General features: G+C 43.6%; 1 protein-coding gene across 1 annotated transcript; it reads right to left on the reverse strand.

The window, feature by feature from the left end:
- Window positions 1–10,347: 10,347 nt before the first annotated feature.
- On the reverse strand, window positions 10,348–13,615 carry LOC123995631 (calcitonin gene-related peptide-receptor component protein). Its single transcript, XM_046299277.1, has 6 exons — window positions 13,505–13,615; window positions 12,675–12,711; window positions 12,103–12,201; window positions 11,858–11,952; window positions 11,656–11,713; window positions 10,348–11,463 (listed from the first exon to the last, which is right to left on the reverse strand). The coding sequence occupies exons 1-6, from the start codon at window positions 13,510–13,512 to the stop codon at window positions 11,317–11,319; spliced, it is 444 nt and encodes a 147-aa protein (XP_046155233.1). The 5' UTR covers window positions 13,513–13,615; the 3' UTR covers window positions 10,348–11,316.
- Window positions 13,616–17,092: the final 3,477 nt, after the last annotated feature.

Genomic DNA, 17,092 nt, shown 5'->3' on the forward strand with positions numbered 1-17,092 from the left:
TCGCTTTTGCACTGTTCAACCAATCGAATAAACGTGGAGGAGGAGTTAAGATGGAGTTTGCCCTTGTTAAATGGATGTTAATAACGTCCAAAACTAACATCACATGCTCTCTTTCCATTCCTCCTAAAGACCGGATGCAATCGTTTGACTCCACTGACCGTGTACGGGACAGTTGCCATAAAGGCAGTACCACAGCTAGAATTATGAGACAGATATTTCACCGGATGTATAAGTGTGAAGCATCCGGTTTTCTGCTTCCACTCACTACCAAATATGGTGATGAGAGGAAGTCCATTGGATGGCAGTGAGAAGAGATGGATTTTGTCGGACATTATTATGAATTTTTTTTCACCAATTAAACTTTTGGTCTCAAAACAGTTATCCGTTCCCAAAACTACACTCTGTTCCGAATAGAGTGGACTAAGTTTTGTAGATGTTATCCTTTGCCAAAGGAAAACAAAAATGTTTTGTTTTAAAGGAGTGCAACGGGGAATTTATTTTTTACACACGTACTTTAGGGTAGGCGCTCCCTAACGGAAATATGCAAATATCTGCTTGAACGCTCCAATTGGATCTCACTAACTCATCCTTGGCTCTAACACCCTTCCTTGCTTGTGCCTGCCCACCATGGCTCATTTGTTCCCATTTGAAACGACAAGAGTTGGTCTATCTTGGGTTAGTTGTAAATTCCCTTTGATACAAAGATAGACACTTTCACAGTACAATATGAAGAGCGGCTGAAACTGCTTCTCCATTGAAGGACCGATCACACTTGTCGGCGGCGATGTCATATCGCAGCGACGTTGGCTACGCTCATGTGTAGGAACACATAATCAGGTCTAAAGGTAGTCTAGCAACAAAAAAAGGTAGTCTAGCTCCGAACTGCGCATGGGCAGGCTGTCAAATCAAAGGCGGCTGTCAAATCAAAGGCGGACTGTCAAATTAATGGGCAGGCTGTCAAATCGATATAAAAAAATCTAAAAACTTACTTAAATGTAACAACTTGGTTTATAGTAAACACAAACGCTCAGTAGAGCGCTAATTTGATCAGCTAGCAGTTGCTAGCTCATACACCGGAGAAAAACCTCCACCTGATTTGTCATGTGAAGAAATTGAGGAATCTGGACATTCGGTTGATTCAGAAAATCCAGTCAATAGTCCCACACCCAAAAAGACACAAATATAATTGTCTTTGCGCGAACTTCAGGTCAACATTGTTTATATATATATATATATATATATATACACACACACACATATATATATACACACATATATATACATGCATACATACACATATATATACATACATACATATATATATATATATACACTTTTTGTTCATTCTCAAGGTCAACAATCAATGCTGCCTCTGCAAAGATAAATGAAGGAGCCAATGGTCTGGAGAAAATTATACACGAAAAATCGTTCACCTCTAGACCTCTCTGAATCATGCATAAAATAGTATCTAAGAGCTTAAACTTGCAAACACTGCTTCTTCTGATAAATGCACTGAACAGGAGAAGACCATCCAACATGCAAGAGTGCTTATCTGAAGCAGAGAGATACCGGAGAAGGTGGGGGCTATGGCTTTACGGTGTCCCCGGGGACCACGGTGATGATGTAAAGCACATAGTAGGTGGCACCGGATTTCCCCGATGGATATATGGACATGGCTGTGGATGTTGCTCATTGTATTGGGATGAAGCAAGATGCCATCTGCAGCTGCTCGATCATCATCCAGTTTGCTTTTCGCACAGTGAGAGATGCAGTTTGGAAGAAAGCAAAGGAAAGCGCCTTTCTGAAAGATAGAGAATTTAGATTCGGCGAGGACCTGACTGCAGGTTATCCAAGATGGCGTAGCAGTGAAGGCGTGTTTGTTTTGTCCTCTCGTGTACTTTTGTATTTTTCGTATTTTTTTGTATATATATATATATTTCAATTTATTTTCAATCTCTTTTCGATTTTTAATTTGATCATACCTTCTGGTAACCTGCCTAACCCAATGTGATACGGAATCGCTATTATTTTCAATTTTAGAACACATTCAAGAACCTCCAGAAGCTAACCGGCTAATTAGCTACAAGCTATAAGTCATTGTTAGCCACTGCTAGCAGCGTTTACCTTCTGCACAGATACAGGCCCTGTTTTTAGCCTGGATAATACTCGCTAGTCTACCAGTATCGGACTGTCTCCACAACAACGCCGGATTCCTGCCGTAATCCCTGGACCACTACTTCTGATCGTCACAGCTAGCTTGCAGCTAGCTAGCTAGCTCACAGCCTGCAGCTAGCTAGCTCACAGCTAGCTTGCACTCACCGTGGCACCCAGTACCGAAGCTATCCCTGAGGCCCACCTCTCGGCCTACTCAGCTGTTCACACAAACACCACTCATACACGGCTAGAGCCGAATACTCCACCGGATCCTTGCTGTAAACTCTGGACCTTGGCACCGGATCACCGCTGCTACCGATTGGCTATAGTGGCTAACTCCACTGCCACAAAGCTAGCACCAGTTAGCTGTGAGCCAGGCCCATCTCCCGGCTAGCAAACTAAATTCTACAATACCTCTTTTGCCATCTGGCTTGGATTCTCTGTCGACACGGCGCCCCACCGCACCACCACGACTGGTCTGCCGACGAATACTCCATCCACTATGCCTTCAACCGGCCTCCGTCGGAGCAGACGCTCCTACTAGCCCCTTGCTACTAACTTTAAACGCTGTGTCGCTAGCGTAATGGCGGCTTCTCTGTTCCATCTACTGCTGCCCCCTGGACACTATGATCACTTGGCTACATAGCTGATGCCTGCTGGACTGTCCATTAATCATGGTACTCCATTCTGTTTATTTATTTTGTATCTGTCGGCCACAGCCGCGAACTCAAGACTTTGTGTGTAGTTAATCCGGCCCTCTCTGCCTACTCATCGCCATTTTACCTGCTGTTGTTGTGTTAGCTGATTAGCTGTTGTTGTTTTAGCTAGCTCTCCCAATCAACACCTGCGATTACTTTATACCTCGCTGTATGTCTCTCTCAAATGTCAATATGCCTTGTATACTGTTGTTGATACCTCACATCTCAAAATAGGGCTACTTAATGTTAGATCCCTTACTTCAAAGGCAATTATAGTCAATGAACTAATCACTGATCATAATCTTGATGTGATTGGCCTGACTGAAACATGGCTTAAGCCTGATGAATTTACTGTGTTAAATGAGGCCTCACCTCCTGGCTACATTAGTGACCATATCCCCCGTGCATCCCGCAAAGGCGGAGGTGTTGCTAACATTTACGATAGCAAATTTCAATTTAGAAAAAAAATACGTTTTCATCTTTTGAGCTTCAAGTCATGAAATCTATGCAGCCTACTCAATCACTTTTTATAGCTACTGTTTACAGGCTTCCTGGGCCATATACAGCATTCCTCACTGAGTTCCCTGAATTCATATCGGTAGTCATAGCAGATAATATTAACATTTTTGGTGACTTTAATATTCACATGGAAAAGTCCACAGACCCACTCCAAAAGGCTTTCGGAGCCATCATCGACTTAGTGGGTTTTGTCAAACATGTCTCTGGACCTACTCACTGTCACAGTCATACTCTGAACCTAGTTTTGTCCCATGGAATAAATGTTGTGGATCTTAATGTTTTTCCTCATAATCCTGGACTATCGGACCACCATTTTATTACGTTTGCAATTGCAACAAATAATCTGCTCAGACCCCAATCAAGGAACATCAAAAGTTGTGCTGTAAATTCACAGACAACACAAAGATTCCTTGATGTCCTTCCAGACTCCCTCTGTCTACCCAAGGGCGCCAGAGGACAAAAATCAGTTAACCACCTGAGGAACTCAATTTAACCTTGCGCAATACCTTAGATGCAGTTGAACCCCAAAAAACTAAAAACATTTCTCATAAGAAACTAGCTCCCTGGTATACAGAAAATGCCCGAGCTCTGAAGCAAGCTTCCAGAAAATTGGAACGGAAATGGCGCCACACCAAACTGGAAGTCTTCCGACTAGCTTGGAAAGACAGTACCGTGCAGTATCGAAGAGCCCTTACTGCTGCTCGATCATCCTATTTTTCCAACTTAATTGAGGAAAATAAGAACAATCCGAAATTCCATTTTGATACTGTCGCAAAGCTAACTAAAAAGCAGCATTCCCCAAGAGTGGATGATTATTATAAAGCAAATTACGGCCTCCTCTTTAAATCTGCGTATTCCTTCAAAGCTCAGTTGTCCTGAGTCTGCACAACTCTGTCAGGACCATCGATTCTTTTGGAGAGATTGGAAACCCAAATTGGTCTACACGGACAAGTTCTGGCCTGGTTTAGATCTTATGTCGAAAAGATATCAGTTTGTCTCTGTGAATGGTTTGTCCTCTGACAAATCAACTGTAAATTTCGGTGTTCCTCAAGGTTCCGTTTTAGGACCACTATTGTTTTCACTATATATTTTACCTCTTGGGGATGTCATTCGAAAACATAATGTTAACTTTCACTGTTATGCGGATGACACACAGCTGTAAATTTCAATGAAACATGGTGAAGCCCCAAAATTGCCCTCGCTTGAAGCATGTGTTTCAGACATAAGGAAGTGGATGGCTGCGAACATTCGGCGTTACTCTGGACCCTGATGTCTCTTTTGAAGAACATATCAAGACTGTTTCACGGACGGCTTTTTTCCATCTACGTAACATTGCAAAAATCTGAAACTTTCTGTCCAAAAATGTAGAAAAATTAATCCATACTTTCTCCTATAGAGCTCCATTTTTATGGAATGGCCTGCCTAACCATGTGAAAGACGCAAACTCGGTCTCAACCTTTAAGTCTTTACTGAAGACTCAACTCTTCAGTCCAGCAGTCATTTATGAACATTTTAACATCTTGGCCATGTTCTGTTATAATCTCCACCCAGCACAGCCAGAAGAGGACTGGCCACCCCACATAGCCTGGTTCCTCTCTAGGGTTCTTCCTAGGTTTTGGCCTTTCTAGGGAGTTTTTCCTAGCCACGGTGCTTCTACACCTGCATTGCTTGCTGTTTGGGGTTTTAGGCTGGGTATCTGTACAGCACTTTGAGATATCAGCTGATGTACGAAGGGCTATATAAATACATTTGATTTGAATCCAGAATGGATAGGACAATGGGACAGCACAGGACGTAATACACCCTTACAACAATCTACTTTTTGATCTTCTTGACTTCTTATCTGGTAAACTGCTATGTTTCAAGAAATGGGCCCCAATTAGGGGTTCCGGTAAAAAAGGGCTAGTTTAGATTAAAAACTATTGCCCTGTGTCCCCTTTCATAGGGGCATGAGAGACTAGTCACTGGTAGACTTGAGATGGCACTTTATTGGCACAAACACCCATAGACCCACAAGGTTGAGGTTACTCATGGACAGTAATTAGTAACACAATAGTTTTTGCATTGATGCATTGTGTCTTCTAACTGTCCAAGATCCAAAGTGTTAGGAAATATTTGTTCCCATAAATAGGAGGATGGCAGTTTAATCAGACTGGCTCTGTGGTGCACAGTCTGGCAATCAGGAGAGAATACATACAGGTCAACGGTGCCAATTGAAAGTCAAGGGGTGTGTCTGTGCCTTTTGGATTACTCTCTTTACAGAGAACCCCTGTGTTTAAAGTCTGCTCTGTGCATGTCTGAAAGTGACAGAGCCAACAGCCAAGAGTTTTTCACAGTATGCCATAAAAAAGGATTACACTTATGAGTGTATGTAAAATGCTAATATGTATTAGATCCAGTACAATGGAATAACTAAAGACCTGAATTTGAATGCAGCCTGTGCATATTTGTAAACAAAAGCTGGTGCACGAAATCTAAGGAAGTCTTTAGATTTTGCTCGTATATTGTGATAAACTGCAGGCCACATTACTTGCCTAGAGAGTTCTCAGCTATACTTTGTGGCTGTTTATTTACAACCACAGACAAATCTGTGTAAGGAAATAAGCCAACAGGAAACCACTCACCCAGAGGCGGCGCTCCTAGTGGCCGGAGACTTTAATGCAGGGAAACTTAAATCAGTTCTACCAAATCTCTATCCACATGTTAAATGTGCAACCAGAGGGGGGGGGGGGAAATTTCTAGATCACCTGTACTCCACACACAGAGACACATACAAAGCCCTCCGTCGCCCTCCATTTGGTAAATCCGACCACAACTCTATCCTCCTGATTCCTGGTTATAAGCAAAAATTAAAGCAGGAAGCATCCCTTTAGCTCAGTGCGAATGTTGCCTGTAATCCATGGCTTCTGGTTGGGGTATGTATTTACAGCCACTGTGGGGATGATGTCTTCAATGCACTTATTGATAAAGCCAGTGACTGATGTGGTGTATTCCTCAATGTCATCTGAAGAATCCCAGAACATGTTCCAGTCTGTGATAGCAAAGCAGTCCTGTAGTTTAGCATCTGCTTCACCTGACCATTTTTTTATAGACCGAGTCACTGGTGAGCTGCCGCTTTCAAGGTGCGGGACTCTAACCCGGAAGCTTACAAGAAATCCCGCTATGTCCTGCGACGAACCATCAAACAGGCAAAGCGTCAATACAGGGCTAAGATTGAATCACACTACACCAGTTCCGACGCTCGTCGGATGTGGCAGGACTTGCAAACTATTACAGACTACAAAAGGGAAGCACAGCCGTGAGCTGCCCAGTGACACAAGCCTACCAGACGAGCTAAATCACTTCTATGCTCGCTTCAAGCCAAGCAACACTGAGGCATGCATGAGAGCATCAGCTGTTTCGGACGACTGTGTGATCACGCTCTCCGTAGCCGACGTGAGTAAGACCTTTAAACAGGTTAACATACACAAGGCTGCGGGGCCAGACGGATTACCAACCAGGACGTGTGCTCCGGGCATTTGCTGACCAGCTGGCAGGTGTCTTCACTGACATTTTCAACATGTCCCTGATTAGGTCTGTAATACCAACATGCTTCAAGCAGACCACCATAGTCCCTGTGCTCAAGAACACAAAGGAATCCTGCCTAAATGACTACAGACCCGTAGTACTCACATCCATAGCCATGAAGTGCTTTGAAAGGCTGGTAATGGCTCACATCAACACCATTATCCCAGAAACACTAGACCCACTCCAATTTGCATACCGCCCAAACAGATCCACAGATGATGCAATCTCTATTGCACTCCACACTGCCCTTTCCCACCTGGACAAAAGGAACACCTATGTGAGAATGCTGTTCATTGACTACTGCTCAGCATTCAACAACATAGTACCCACAAAGCTCATCACCAAGCTAAGGATCCTGGGACTAAACACCTCCCTCCAACTGGATCCTGGACTTCCTGACAGGCCGCCCCCAGGTGGTAAGGGTAGGTAGCAACACATCTGCCACGCTGATCCTCAACACTGGAGCTCCCCAGGGGTGCGTGCTCAGTCCCCTCCTGTACTCCCCACGACTGCATGGCCAGGCACGACTCCAACACCATCATTAAGTTTGATGACGACACAACAGTGGTAAGGCCTGATCACCGACAAGACAGCCTATAGGGAGGAGGTCAGAGACCTGGCCGGGTGGTGCCAGAATAACAACCTATCCCTCAACGTAACCAAGACTAAGGAGATGATTGTGGACTACAGGAAAATGAGCACGTCCCAACAAACTAGAATGGTCCAAACACACCAAGACAGTCGTGAAGAGGGCACAACAAAGCCTATTCCCCCTCAGCAAACTAAAAAGATTTGGCATGGGTCCTGAGATCCTCAAAAGGATCTACAGCTGCAACATCGAGAGCATCCTGACCAGTTGTATCACTGCCTGGTACGACAATGGCTCGGCCTCCGACCGCAAGGCACTTCAGAGGGTAGTGCATACAGCCCAGTACATCACTGGGGCAAAGCTGCCTGCCATCCAGGACCTCTACACCAGGCGGTGTCAGAGGAAGGCTCTGAAAATTGTCAAAGATCCCAGCCATAGACTGTTCTCTCTACTACCGCATGACAAGAGGTACAAGAGTGCCAAGTCTAGGACAAAAAGGCTTCTCAACAGTTTTTACCCTCAAGCCATAAGACTCCTGAACAGGTAACCAAATGGTTACCCTTAACATTTGCATTGTGTGCCCACCCCAACCCCTATTTTACACTGCTGCTTCTCTCAGTTTCTTATATGCATAGTCACTTTAACTATACATTCATGTACATACTACCTCAATTAACCCAACCAACCAGTGCTCCCGCACATTGGCTAACCAGGCTATCTGCATTGTGTCCCACAACTCGCCAACCCCTCTTTTTACACTACTGCTACTCTCGGTTCATCATATACAGTGGGGCCAAAAAGTATTTAGTCAGCCACCAATTGTGCAAGTTCTCCCACTTAAAAAGATGAGAGGCCTGTAATTTATCATAGGTACACTTCAACTATGACAGACAAATGAGAGAATAAAATCCAGAAAATCACATTGTAGTATTTTTTATGAATTTATTTGCAAATTATGGTGGAAAATAAGTATTTGGTCACCTACAAACAAGCAAGATTTCTGGCTCTCACAGACCTGTAACTTCTTCTTTAAGAGGCTCCTCTGTCCTCCACTCGTTACCTGTATTAATGGCACCTGTTTGAACTTGTTATCAGTATAAAAGACACCTGACCACAACCTCAAACAGTCACACTCCAAACTCCACTATGGCCAAGACCAAAGAGCTGTCAAAGGACACCAGAAACACAATTGTAGACCTGCACCAGGCTGGGAAGACTGAATCTGCAATAGGTAAACAGCTTGGTTTGAAGAAATCAACTGTGGGAGCAATTATTAGGAAATGGAAGACATCCAAGACCACTGATAATCTCCCTCAATCTGGGGCTCCATGCAAGATCTCACCCTGTGGGGCCAAAATGATCACAAGAACGGTGAGCAAAAATCCCAGAACCACACGGGGGGACCTAGTGAATGACCTGCAGAGAGCTGGGACCAAAGTAACAAAGCCTACCATCAGCAAGGGCATTGGATACAGCCCATATACCATAAACCCACGAGGTGTCTTATTGCTATGATAAACTGGTTACCAACATAATTAGAACAGTAAAAATGTAACGTTGTCATACCCATGGTATATGGTCGGGGCGGCAGCGTAGCCTAGTGGTTAGAGGAAGATGAAACGTGGCTGGGTCTTTCAGCATGACAATGATCCCAAACACACCGCCCAGGCAACGAAGGAGTGGCTTCGTAAGAAGCATTTCAAGGTCCTGGAGTGGCCTAGCCAATCTCCACGACTCAACCCCATAGAAAATCTTTGGAGGGAGTTGAAAGTCTACTATCAATTGGGGAGAGAGCATCAAATATCACATTAATTTGTACATCTCCACAATACACATATGAATCGTGGCAAAGTTGCTTCCTGTTTGTCACATCTTTGTTCCCATGGGTAAAATAAAAACACAAATGATTGACAAATAGTGCCTCCCACAATGCAGGTAAGTTGCATCTGAAGAGGACCAACTGCAGAAGATTGAAGTTGATTGCAGTCGAAACTTCATGAGCTTTGATCACATGGTTCTTGTGAAGTTCATGCAGTCGACATGTAGGCGCAAGTCAGACAAAACTTATCCCCATAATGCAACACTTTGAAAAGCGAACCGCTCGAACGCGCCAACATTCATCCACAAAGGCAAACGCATACTGTATTCCTTTGATTTTATTAGGCAAATGGATTTACAAAGAAACAAGTATATTTATCCAATGTATGGTTGTCAAACAAAATACAAAACAAGTCTACCTTCTACCCCATTTTATGGGCTCTTGAAAGCAATAGTGCTCTGTAGAGGACAGCGTGGGTGCTGTCAAAACTGTGATCCCTGACTGTTCTCTCTGAACACACCAAGCCTGTGCTTCTGTCTAGCTATGTTCCATTCACTGTACTATGAAAGCTAGTTATTACAAATATTGCCTCGTCAGACCATTACTCTGTTCCAGCTGGCTGATAGGTACTGTTTGGTGTAACAGAGAATTTTCAACCAACCTTAGCCAGACTATCGATACGTCTAAAATTCCCAACTTGGAAGACAATCAATGTCTTCTAAACATCCATGTCTAGTTGCAGGGGTTCGTTTAAGCAATAAGGCATGAGGGGGTGTGGTATATGGCCAATATACCATGGCTAAGGGCTGTTCTTACGCGCAACGCAGAGTGCCTGGATACAGCCCATATACCACAAACCCACGAGGTGTCTTATTGCTATGATAAACTGGTTACCAACGTAATTAGAACAGTAAAATTTAACGTTGTCATACCCATGGTATATGGTCGGGGCGGCAGCGTAGCCTAGTGGTTAGAGCGTTGGACTAGTAACTGAAAGGTGCTAGATCGAATCCCGAACTGACAAGGTACAAATCTGTCGTTCTGCCCCTGAACAAGGCAGTTAACCCACTGTTCCTAGGCTGTCAATGAGAATAAGAATTTGTTCTCAACTGACTTGCATAGTTAAATACCACAGCATTCAGACCTCGAACCATCAGTTCATAATTTAATTTAGAAAATTGGTTATTCAATTAAATAAAAGTTCTGCTCCATGAAGTAATCCAACAATGTGTACGTCGCCATCGTAACCATTTAAAATCTTCTCTCATTGATCAAGACAGGTAGGTCTCCACCACAAAGTGCTGCATGTCATGATGACACTCACCTGTCTCGATCAATGAGTGAGAAGACTTGAAATAGACAAGATGGCAGCGTACACATTTTTGGATTACTTCATGGAGCAAAGAATTTATTTAATAACAGAGCATTTTCTAAATTCAAACAAAGCCCTAGCAACTAGATAGCAACTAGATATTGGCGTTTAGGAAGACATTGGTTGTTTTCCAAGTCGGAAATTGAGTAAGTGTCACCAAGGTTGGTCGGAAATTCTGTGAAATGCCGCAAACAGTACCTAACCTGTAATGGTTAATGGAGCTTCAAATTAGCCCGTTGTAATCTGCTAACTATATGAAAGCATGTAGTACAGGAGATCACTAACACAATCTTCTGTAAGTGCAAGTGGATTCCAGAACACACTAGTTAAGAAACAGTGCTGTAAACACAGAAGGACTAAGAGCTGAAGTTGAACCAAGCAGACAGGTAGGTTAGTAATGCACAGAAGAATGGGAACAGTCTTGTTACTGTCAATGGTAATATCTGACTCTATTCCATTCTGCATACTTCCATGTCCAGTCCAGAGCACCCAAATGAGCATGAAAGTGGATTTCCAGTGTTTTCTTTATACCATTTTGACTCCTGTTCAGCTCAGGCTCCCTCCCTTAGTAACAGACAAGCTCCATCAGGACTCGTGGCTATTGGTCAATGCCTTCTTCCATCTCTGCTTCATTGCTGGGGGTAGAGGCTTCTTGTTCTGGGTCGCCTGGGAGCACGTCTGTGACCTTCTGAATGAGCTCCTCAATCTGCTCCTCTGATAACCGCTCCTCACTCTCCTCTACCATCACACACACACACACACACACACACACACACACACACACACACACACACACACACACACACACACACACACACACACAGTTAATCTCACCCACAACAAACACTAGTGTAGGATAGAAGGAGATGAGTAGGAGAAAGGGTGAGAAAGGGAGGAGAGTAAGTGAATAAAGAGTGAAGGATAAGCATGGTCTCACCAGTTGGATCTCTACAGCAGTCTCTGGTCTGTGGTTCAGTAGCTGTAGCTTCTCAGCCCTATGGACAAACACACATATCACTGTCTGTGTGTAATATGTTTCCGAATGTCATGTTCAATGGCATGTAACAGTTACATTTGCGTTTGACAGAGATTACACAGGGGGTAGGAGGAGTGGGTAGTGCGTGTGTTTTGCCACTCACTTAGTGAGTTTGTGAGGCACCATGGTGGTAAGGAAGTTCTTGACAGTCTCTGGGTTCTGCCTGCTGCACGGAGTCTTGGACAGGTACTTCAGAGTCTGGAAAGAGAGAAAACAGGTGTGTGTCTGCTGCAAACCCTATACATTAAGTTCTGCTGGTTTCTGGCTACAGTGTGTTTGTGAGTGTGTACCCATCGTGGTACTAACCTCATACAAAAAAATGTTGAGGTTCTGCGGTGTGCTACTAACCTCGTACATGATGGTGTTGAGGTTCTGTTGTCCAGTGCTGTGTTTGTTCTTCCCACTGTCCTTTCTCTGTTCCTTCAGATCTGTCAGGAGCTGGTACACCTAGGAGAGAGAAAGATTGAGAGGGAGATAGAGGGGGAGTGAGTGAGAAAAAGAGATTACCAGAGGGAGAGATGGGATGCAAATACAGTGACGGGGAGGTAGTGCATGAGACAGAAAGAAATGCAAATACAGTGACGGGGAGGTAGTGCATGAGACAGAAAGAAATGCAAATACAGTGACGGGGAGGTAGTGCATGAGACAGAAAGAAATGCAAATACAGTGACGGGGAGGTAGTGCATGAGACAGAAAGAAATGCAAATACAGTGACGGGGAGGTAGAGCATGAGACAGAAAGAAATGCAGAGGAAGGGAGGGAGAGACGGGATACAAATACAGTGATGGGGAGGGGGGGACAGAAACAAACACAGTGGGGGGAGGGAGAGACGGGATGCAAATACAGTGACAACATATAACATGTAAAAAAATGACCCAAAAAAATAATACAATGGGCCGCAGCCAAATAATATAAATTACCTCATAGTTGCTGAGCATAGCAGCATTGGCATCCTTCCTGAATGATAAACATGAGACAGACGATTGAAAAGGTCAAATATCTTACGGTGTAATGCCATGAGATTGTACTACATACTTGCCTCACTCAACAAGTGAAAATGTAGAAGACCCCCTGTGACCCACCAAAACTACAGATTTATATTGGTAATCTTTGTTGATTTGTGAGATTTCCTAAAGTCTAAATGTATTCTTTAAATAGTCTTGAACCAGCAGATTAGCGTTTTTCATCATGAAAAATGTTCTGGATGCAGAACTGGAGACTGGTCACGAACTGGCACAGCCACAAAGTCATAAAATCTGATTTCAAACCGAACCTTAACCACACTGTTAAGCCGAATGCATAATCCCAAATTTAAATTATGACCAAAAAGCCAATTTTAACTTTGCATCCTGCCTATCTAAGGTTTAAGGGGAAATCGCTCAGTTCTGACTCCAGGACAAGACTCGTGATAATAAACGCCAACCTGCATACTGGTAATCGGAGGACAACATGTTTGTGCCAGAAAGAAAACCACTTTATAAGACATAACTAACTAGTAGTACCTACTCTGGTTATTTAGCTGAAAAAATACATGATTCCATACTCATCATGATCAGGCACAAGGCATCTAGGCAATAAGATGTAGGCCTAGCTATCATCTTTGTTTCATAATCACAGTTTGTTGCGTGCACTGCTGAGTCTTTACAGGAAAAGCTAGCTATATATTTCACAAGACAACAACTACGCACAACAGTTAAACCATTTTAATATAAATCTATGTCGATTAAATAAATGTTCAGAAAATGCTTACACTTCCATTTTGCCAGCAACTCTAGCTTGATCCCTTGCCAATTTATTCCGTCTGGAAACATGTTTGCTGATAAAATGAGTTCCTAGCCCGCAGACGTTTATATAACTCGTGACATTACCGTTCTACTAGTAGCAGGATATTATGCTGGCAGCACGATCTCGGATTTTATTTGTTTGAGGACTCTAGTGCAATATAACTGTTTTTCACAGCATTAAACCCACCTCTGAAAAAATGTATGGATAATTTGACGTATTCTTCTTATTATTAAAAGTTTACACACATTTTACGCAAATACTATAACGCTGAAAGTGATTGTGCAGGCTATATTTAAAACAATACACTTTTAATAAAATAGAAATGTGCACTTAGTGCACAAAACATTAAGAACACCTTCCTAGTTGCACGAGTCCCCCACAGTTCTGTCAAGTTGGCTGGATGTCCTTTGGAGGATGGACCATTTTTGATACACACGGGAAACTGCAGTGAAAAACCCAGAAGCCTTGTAGTTCTTGACACAAACCAGTGTGCCTGGCACCTACTACCATACCCCGTTCAAAGGCAACTTAAATATTTTGTCTTCCCCATTCACCATATGAATGGCATACATACACAATCCATGACTCAATTGGGTCAAGGTTTACAAATCCGTATTTAACCTGTTTCCTCCCCTTCATTTACACTGATTGCACTTCAAAGCATTTCATCGGTAGCCATGGAGTACTTTGAAAGGCTGGTCATGGCTCACATCAACACCATCATGCCGGAAACCCTAGAACCACTTCAATTCGATACTGCCCCAACAGATCCACAGATAACGCAATCTCAATCGCACTCCACACTGCCCTTTCCCACCTGTAACAAAAGGCACACCTATGTGAGAATGCTGTTCATTGACTACAGCTCAGCATTCAACACCATAGTGCCCACAAAGTCCATCACTAAGCTAAGGAACCTCTGACTAAACACCTCAATCTGCAACTGAATCCTGGACTTTCTGACGGGCCGCCCCCAGGTGGTAAGGGTAGGCAACAACACATCTGCCACGCTGATCCTCAACACTGGGGCCCCTCAGAGGTGCGTGCTTAGTCCCCTCCTATACTCAATGTTCACCCATGACTTTGTGGCCAAGCACGACTCCAACACCATTATTAAGTTTTTTGAAGACACAACAGCCTGATCACCGACAACGATGAGACAGCCTATGCTGCCCTACTAAGCAAAAAGGCAGTAACTGCTCATTTGGTCGAAAATTGGTTAATGTAATTTTTGCTACATGAAATACATGCTTAATCATGTGGACAAGTATCCTGCCTCTATTCTATTGTGTTTTGGAGAAAATGGGGGTCATGTTAGCAGTAACTGCATAAAGTTACTGTGAAACCAAGGTAAATAAAAGCCCTTTTTCTCAGTTCCACGCTATGAGCAGTTACTGCCTTTTCACTTGGTAGGGCAGTATGGGGAGGAGGTCAGAGACCTGGCAGTGTGGTGCCAGGACAACAACCTCTCCCTAAATATGAGCAAGACAAAGGAGCTGGTCGTGGGCTATAGGAAAAATCTCATCAAAACACATTTGATTTGTCACATGAGCCGAATACAACCTTATAGTGAAATGCCTACTTTACAAGCCCTTAACCAACCATGCCGTTTGAAGAAAAATACCTCAAAAAAAATGAGAAACAAAACTAACAAATAATTAAAGAGCAGCAGTAAAATAACAATAGCGAGGCTATATACAGGGGGTACCGGTACAGAATCAATGTGCCGGGGCACAGGTGGGTCAAGGTAATTGAGTTAATATGTACATGTAGGTAGAGTTATTGAAGGGACTATGCACCGAAAATAACAGAGAGTAGTAGCAGCATAAAGGGGGGGGGGGGGGGTAATGCAAATAGTCTGGGTAGCCATTTGATTAGATGTTCAGGAGTCTTATGGCTTTGGGGTAGAAGCCTCTTGGACCTAGACTTGGCTCTCTGGTACCGCTTGTGGTGCGGTAGCAGAGAGAACAGTCTATGACTAGGGTGGCTGGAGTCTTTGAACATTTTTAGGGCCTTTCTCTGACACAGCCTGGTATACAGGTCCTGGATGGCAGGAAGCTTGGCCACAGTGATGTACTGGCCCATATGCTCTACCGTCTGTAGTGCCTTGAGGGCGGAAGCTGAGGAGTTGCCATACCAGGCAGTGATACAACCCATCAGGATACTCTTGATGGTGCAACTGTAGAACCTTTTTAGGATCTGAGGACCCATGCCAAATCTTTTCAGTCTCCTGATGGGAGAAGGTTTTGTCGTGCCCTCTTCACAACTGTCTTGGTGTGCTTGGGCCATGTTAGTTGGTTGGTGATGTGGACGCCAAGAAACTTGAAGCTCTCAGCCTGCTCCACTACAGCCCCCTGAACAGGCCCCTATTAACATCGATGGGGCTGAAGTGGAGAGGGTCAAGTTCCATAGTGTCCGCATCACCAACTGTTCATGAGCAAATGTATGAATATGTTAACAAACAGGGTCTAATGTATGATTTTCATTTGGGTTTTAGAAAAACATACTCCACTGAATCAAGACAACTTTACTTGACTGACTTCATCAGGAAAGAGATTGATGAGGGAAATCTGTGTGGTACTGCTTGACCTACAGGAGGCCTTTGATACAGTTAACCACTGTCTCCTTATCTCCAAACTGGAGGGACTGGGGTTAAGCAGTATCACTCTAGGCTGGGTAAAGTCCTATTTATCAGGAAAAGAGCAAGTAGTAGAGGTTAATGGTTCACTGTCTCAGGCAAAACCAATGAGTTGTGGCGTTCCACAAGGGAGCGTGCATGGGCCTCTGCTGTTTTTATTGTATATTAACGATATGAAAGATGCTTGTTCTTGCTGTCTTTTTCTTTATGCGAATGACGACACTTCTGGTGTCTCACAAAAGTAAAACTACGTTGGTGAGCATACTTAGCACAGAGCTTACTAACATAAGCAAATGGATTGGAGATAATAAGCTATCTCTGCACTTAGAAAAAACAGAAGCAATTATTTTTGTATATAGATTGTGTATTGTGTATAAATTGTGTAGGTCGTCTGAAATCAGAGTGGAGTTAGGGGCTGAGGTGCTGACTACTAAAACCTCTGTTAGCTATTTGGGATGAATGGAGGTAGTGGGTGAGGTGCTGACTATTAAAACGTCTGTTAGCTACCTGGGATGAATGGAGTTAGGAAGTGAGGTGCTGACTATTAAAACCTCTGTTAGCTACCTGATATGAATGGAGTTAAGGGGGAGGTGCTGACTACTAAAACCACTATTAGCTACCTAGGAAGAGTTGAGTTAGGGGGGGAGGTGCTGACTACTAAAACTTCTGCTAGCTACCTGGTTATATTTGAGTTATGGGGGAGGTGCTGACGACTAAAACCTCTTTTAGCTCCCTGGGATGAATGGGGTTAGGGGGTGAGGTGCTGCCTACTCATAACCATGTTAGCTACCTGGGATGAATGGAGTTAGGGGGTGAGGTGCTGCCTACTTTAATCTCTGTTAGCTACCTGGGATGAATTGAGTTAGGGGGGAGGTGCTGACTACTAAAACCTATATTAGCTACCTGGGATGAATT

This window comes from Oncorhynchus gorbuscha, linkage group LG14 (assembly GCF_021184085.1).
Source record: "Oncorhynchus gorbuscha isolate QuinsamMale2020 ecotype Even-year linkage group LG14, OgorEven_v1.0, whole genome shotgun sequence".
In the NCBI taxonomy this organism is placed as follows: domain Eukaryota; kingdom Metazoa; phylum Chordata; class Actinopteri; order Salmoniformes; family Salmonidae; genus Oncorhynchus; species Oncorhynchus gorbuscha.

What these genes read in the sequence shown, in the direction of transcription:
- LOC123995631 (XM_046299277.1), bottom strand. An exon ending in TCAACACCATCATGTACGAG is followed by an intron (nt 11,953 to 12,102) that starts GTTAGTAGCACA and finishes CTCTCTTTCCAG; the next exon opens with ACTCTGAAGTACCTGTCCAA. An exon ending in GTGCCTCACAAACTCACTAA is followed by an intron (nt 11,714 to 11,857) that starts GTGAGTGGCAAA and finishes GTTTGTCCATAG; the next exon opens with GGCTGAGAAGCTACAGCTAC.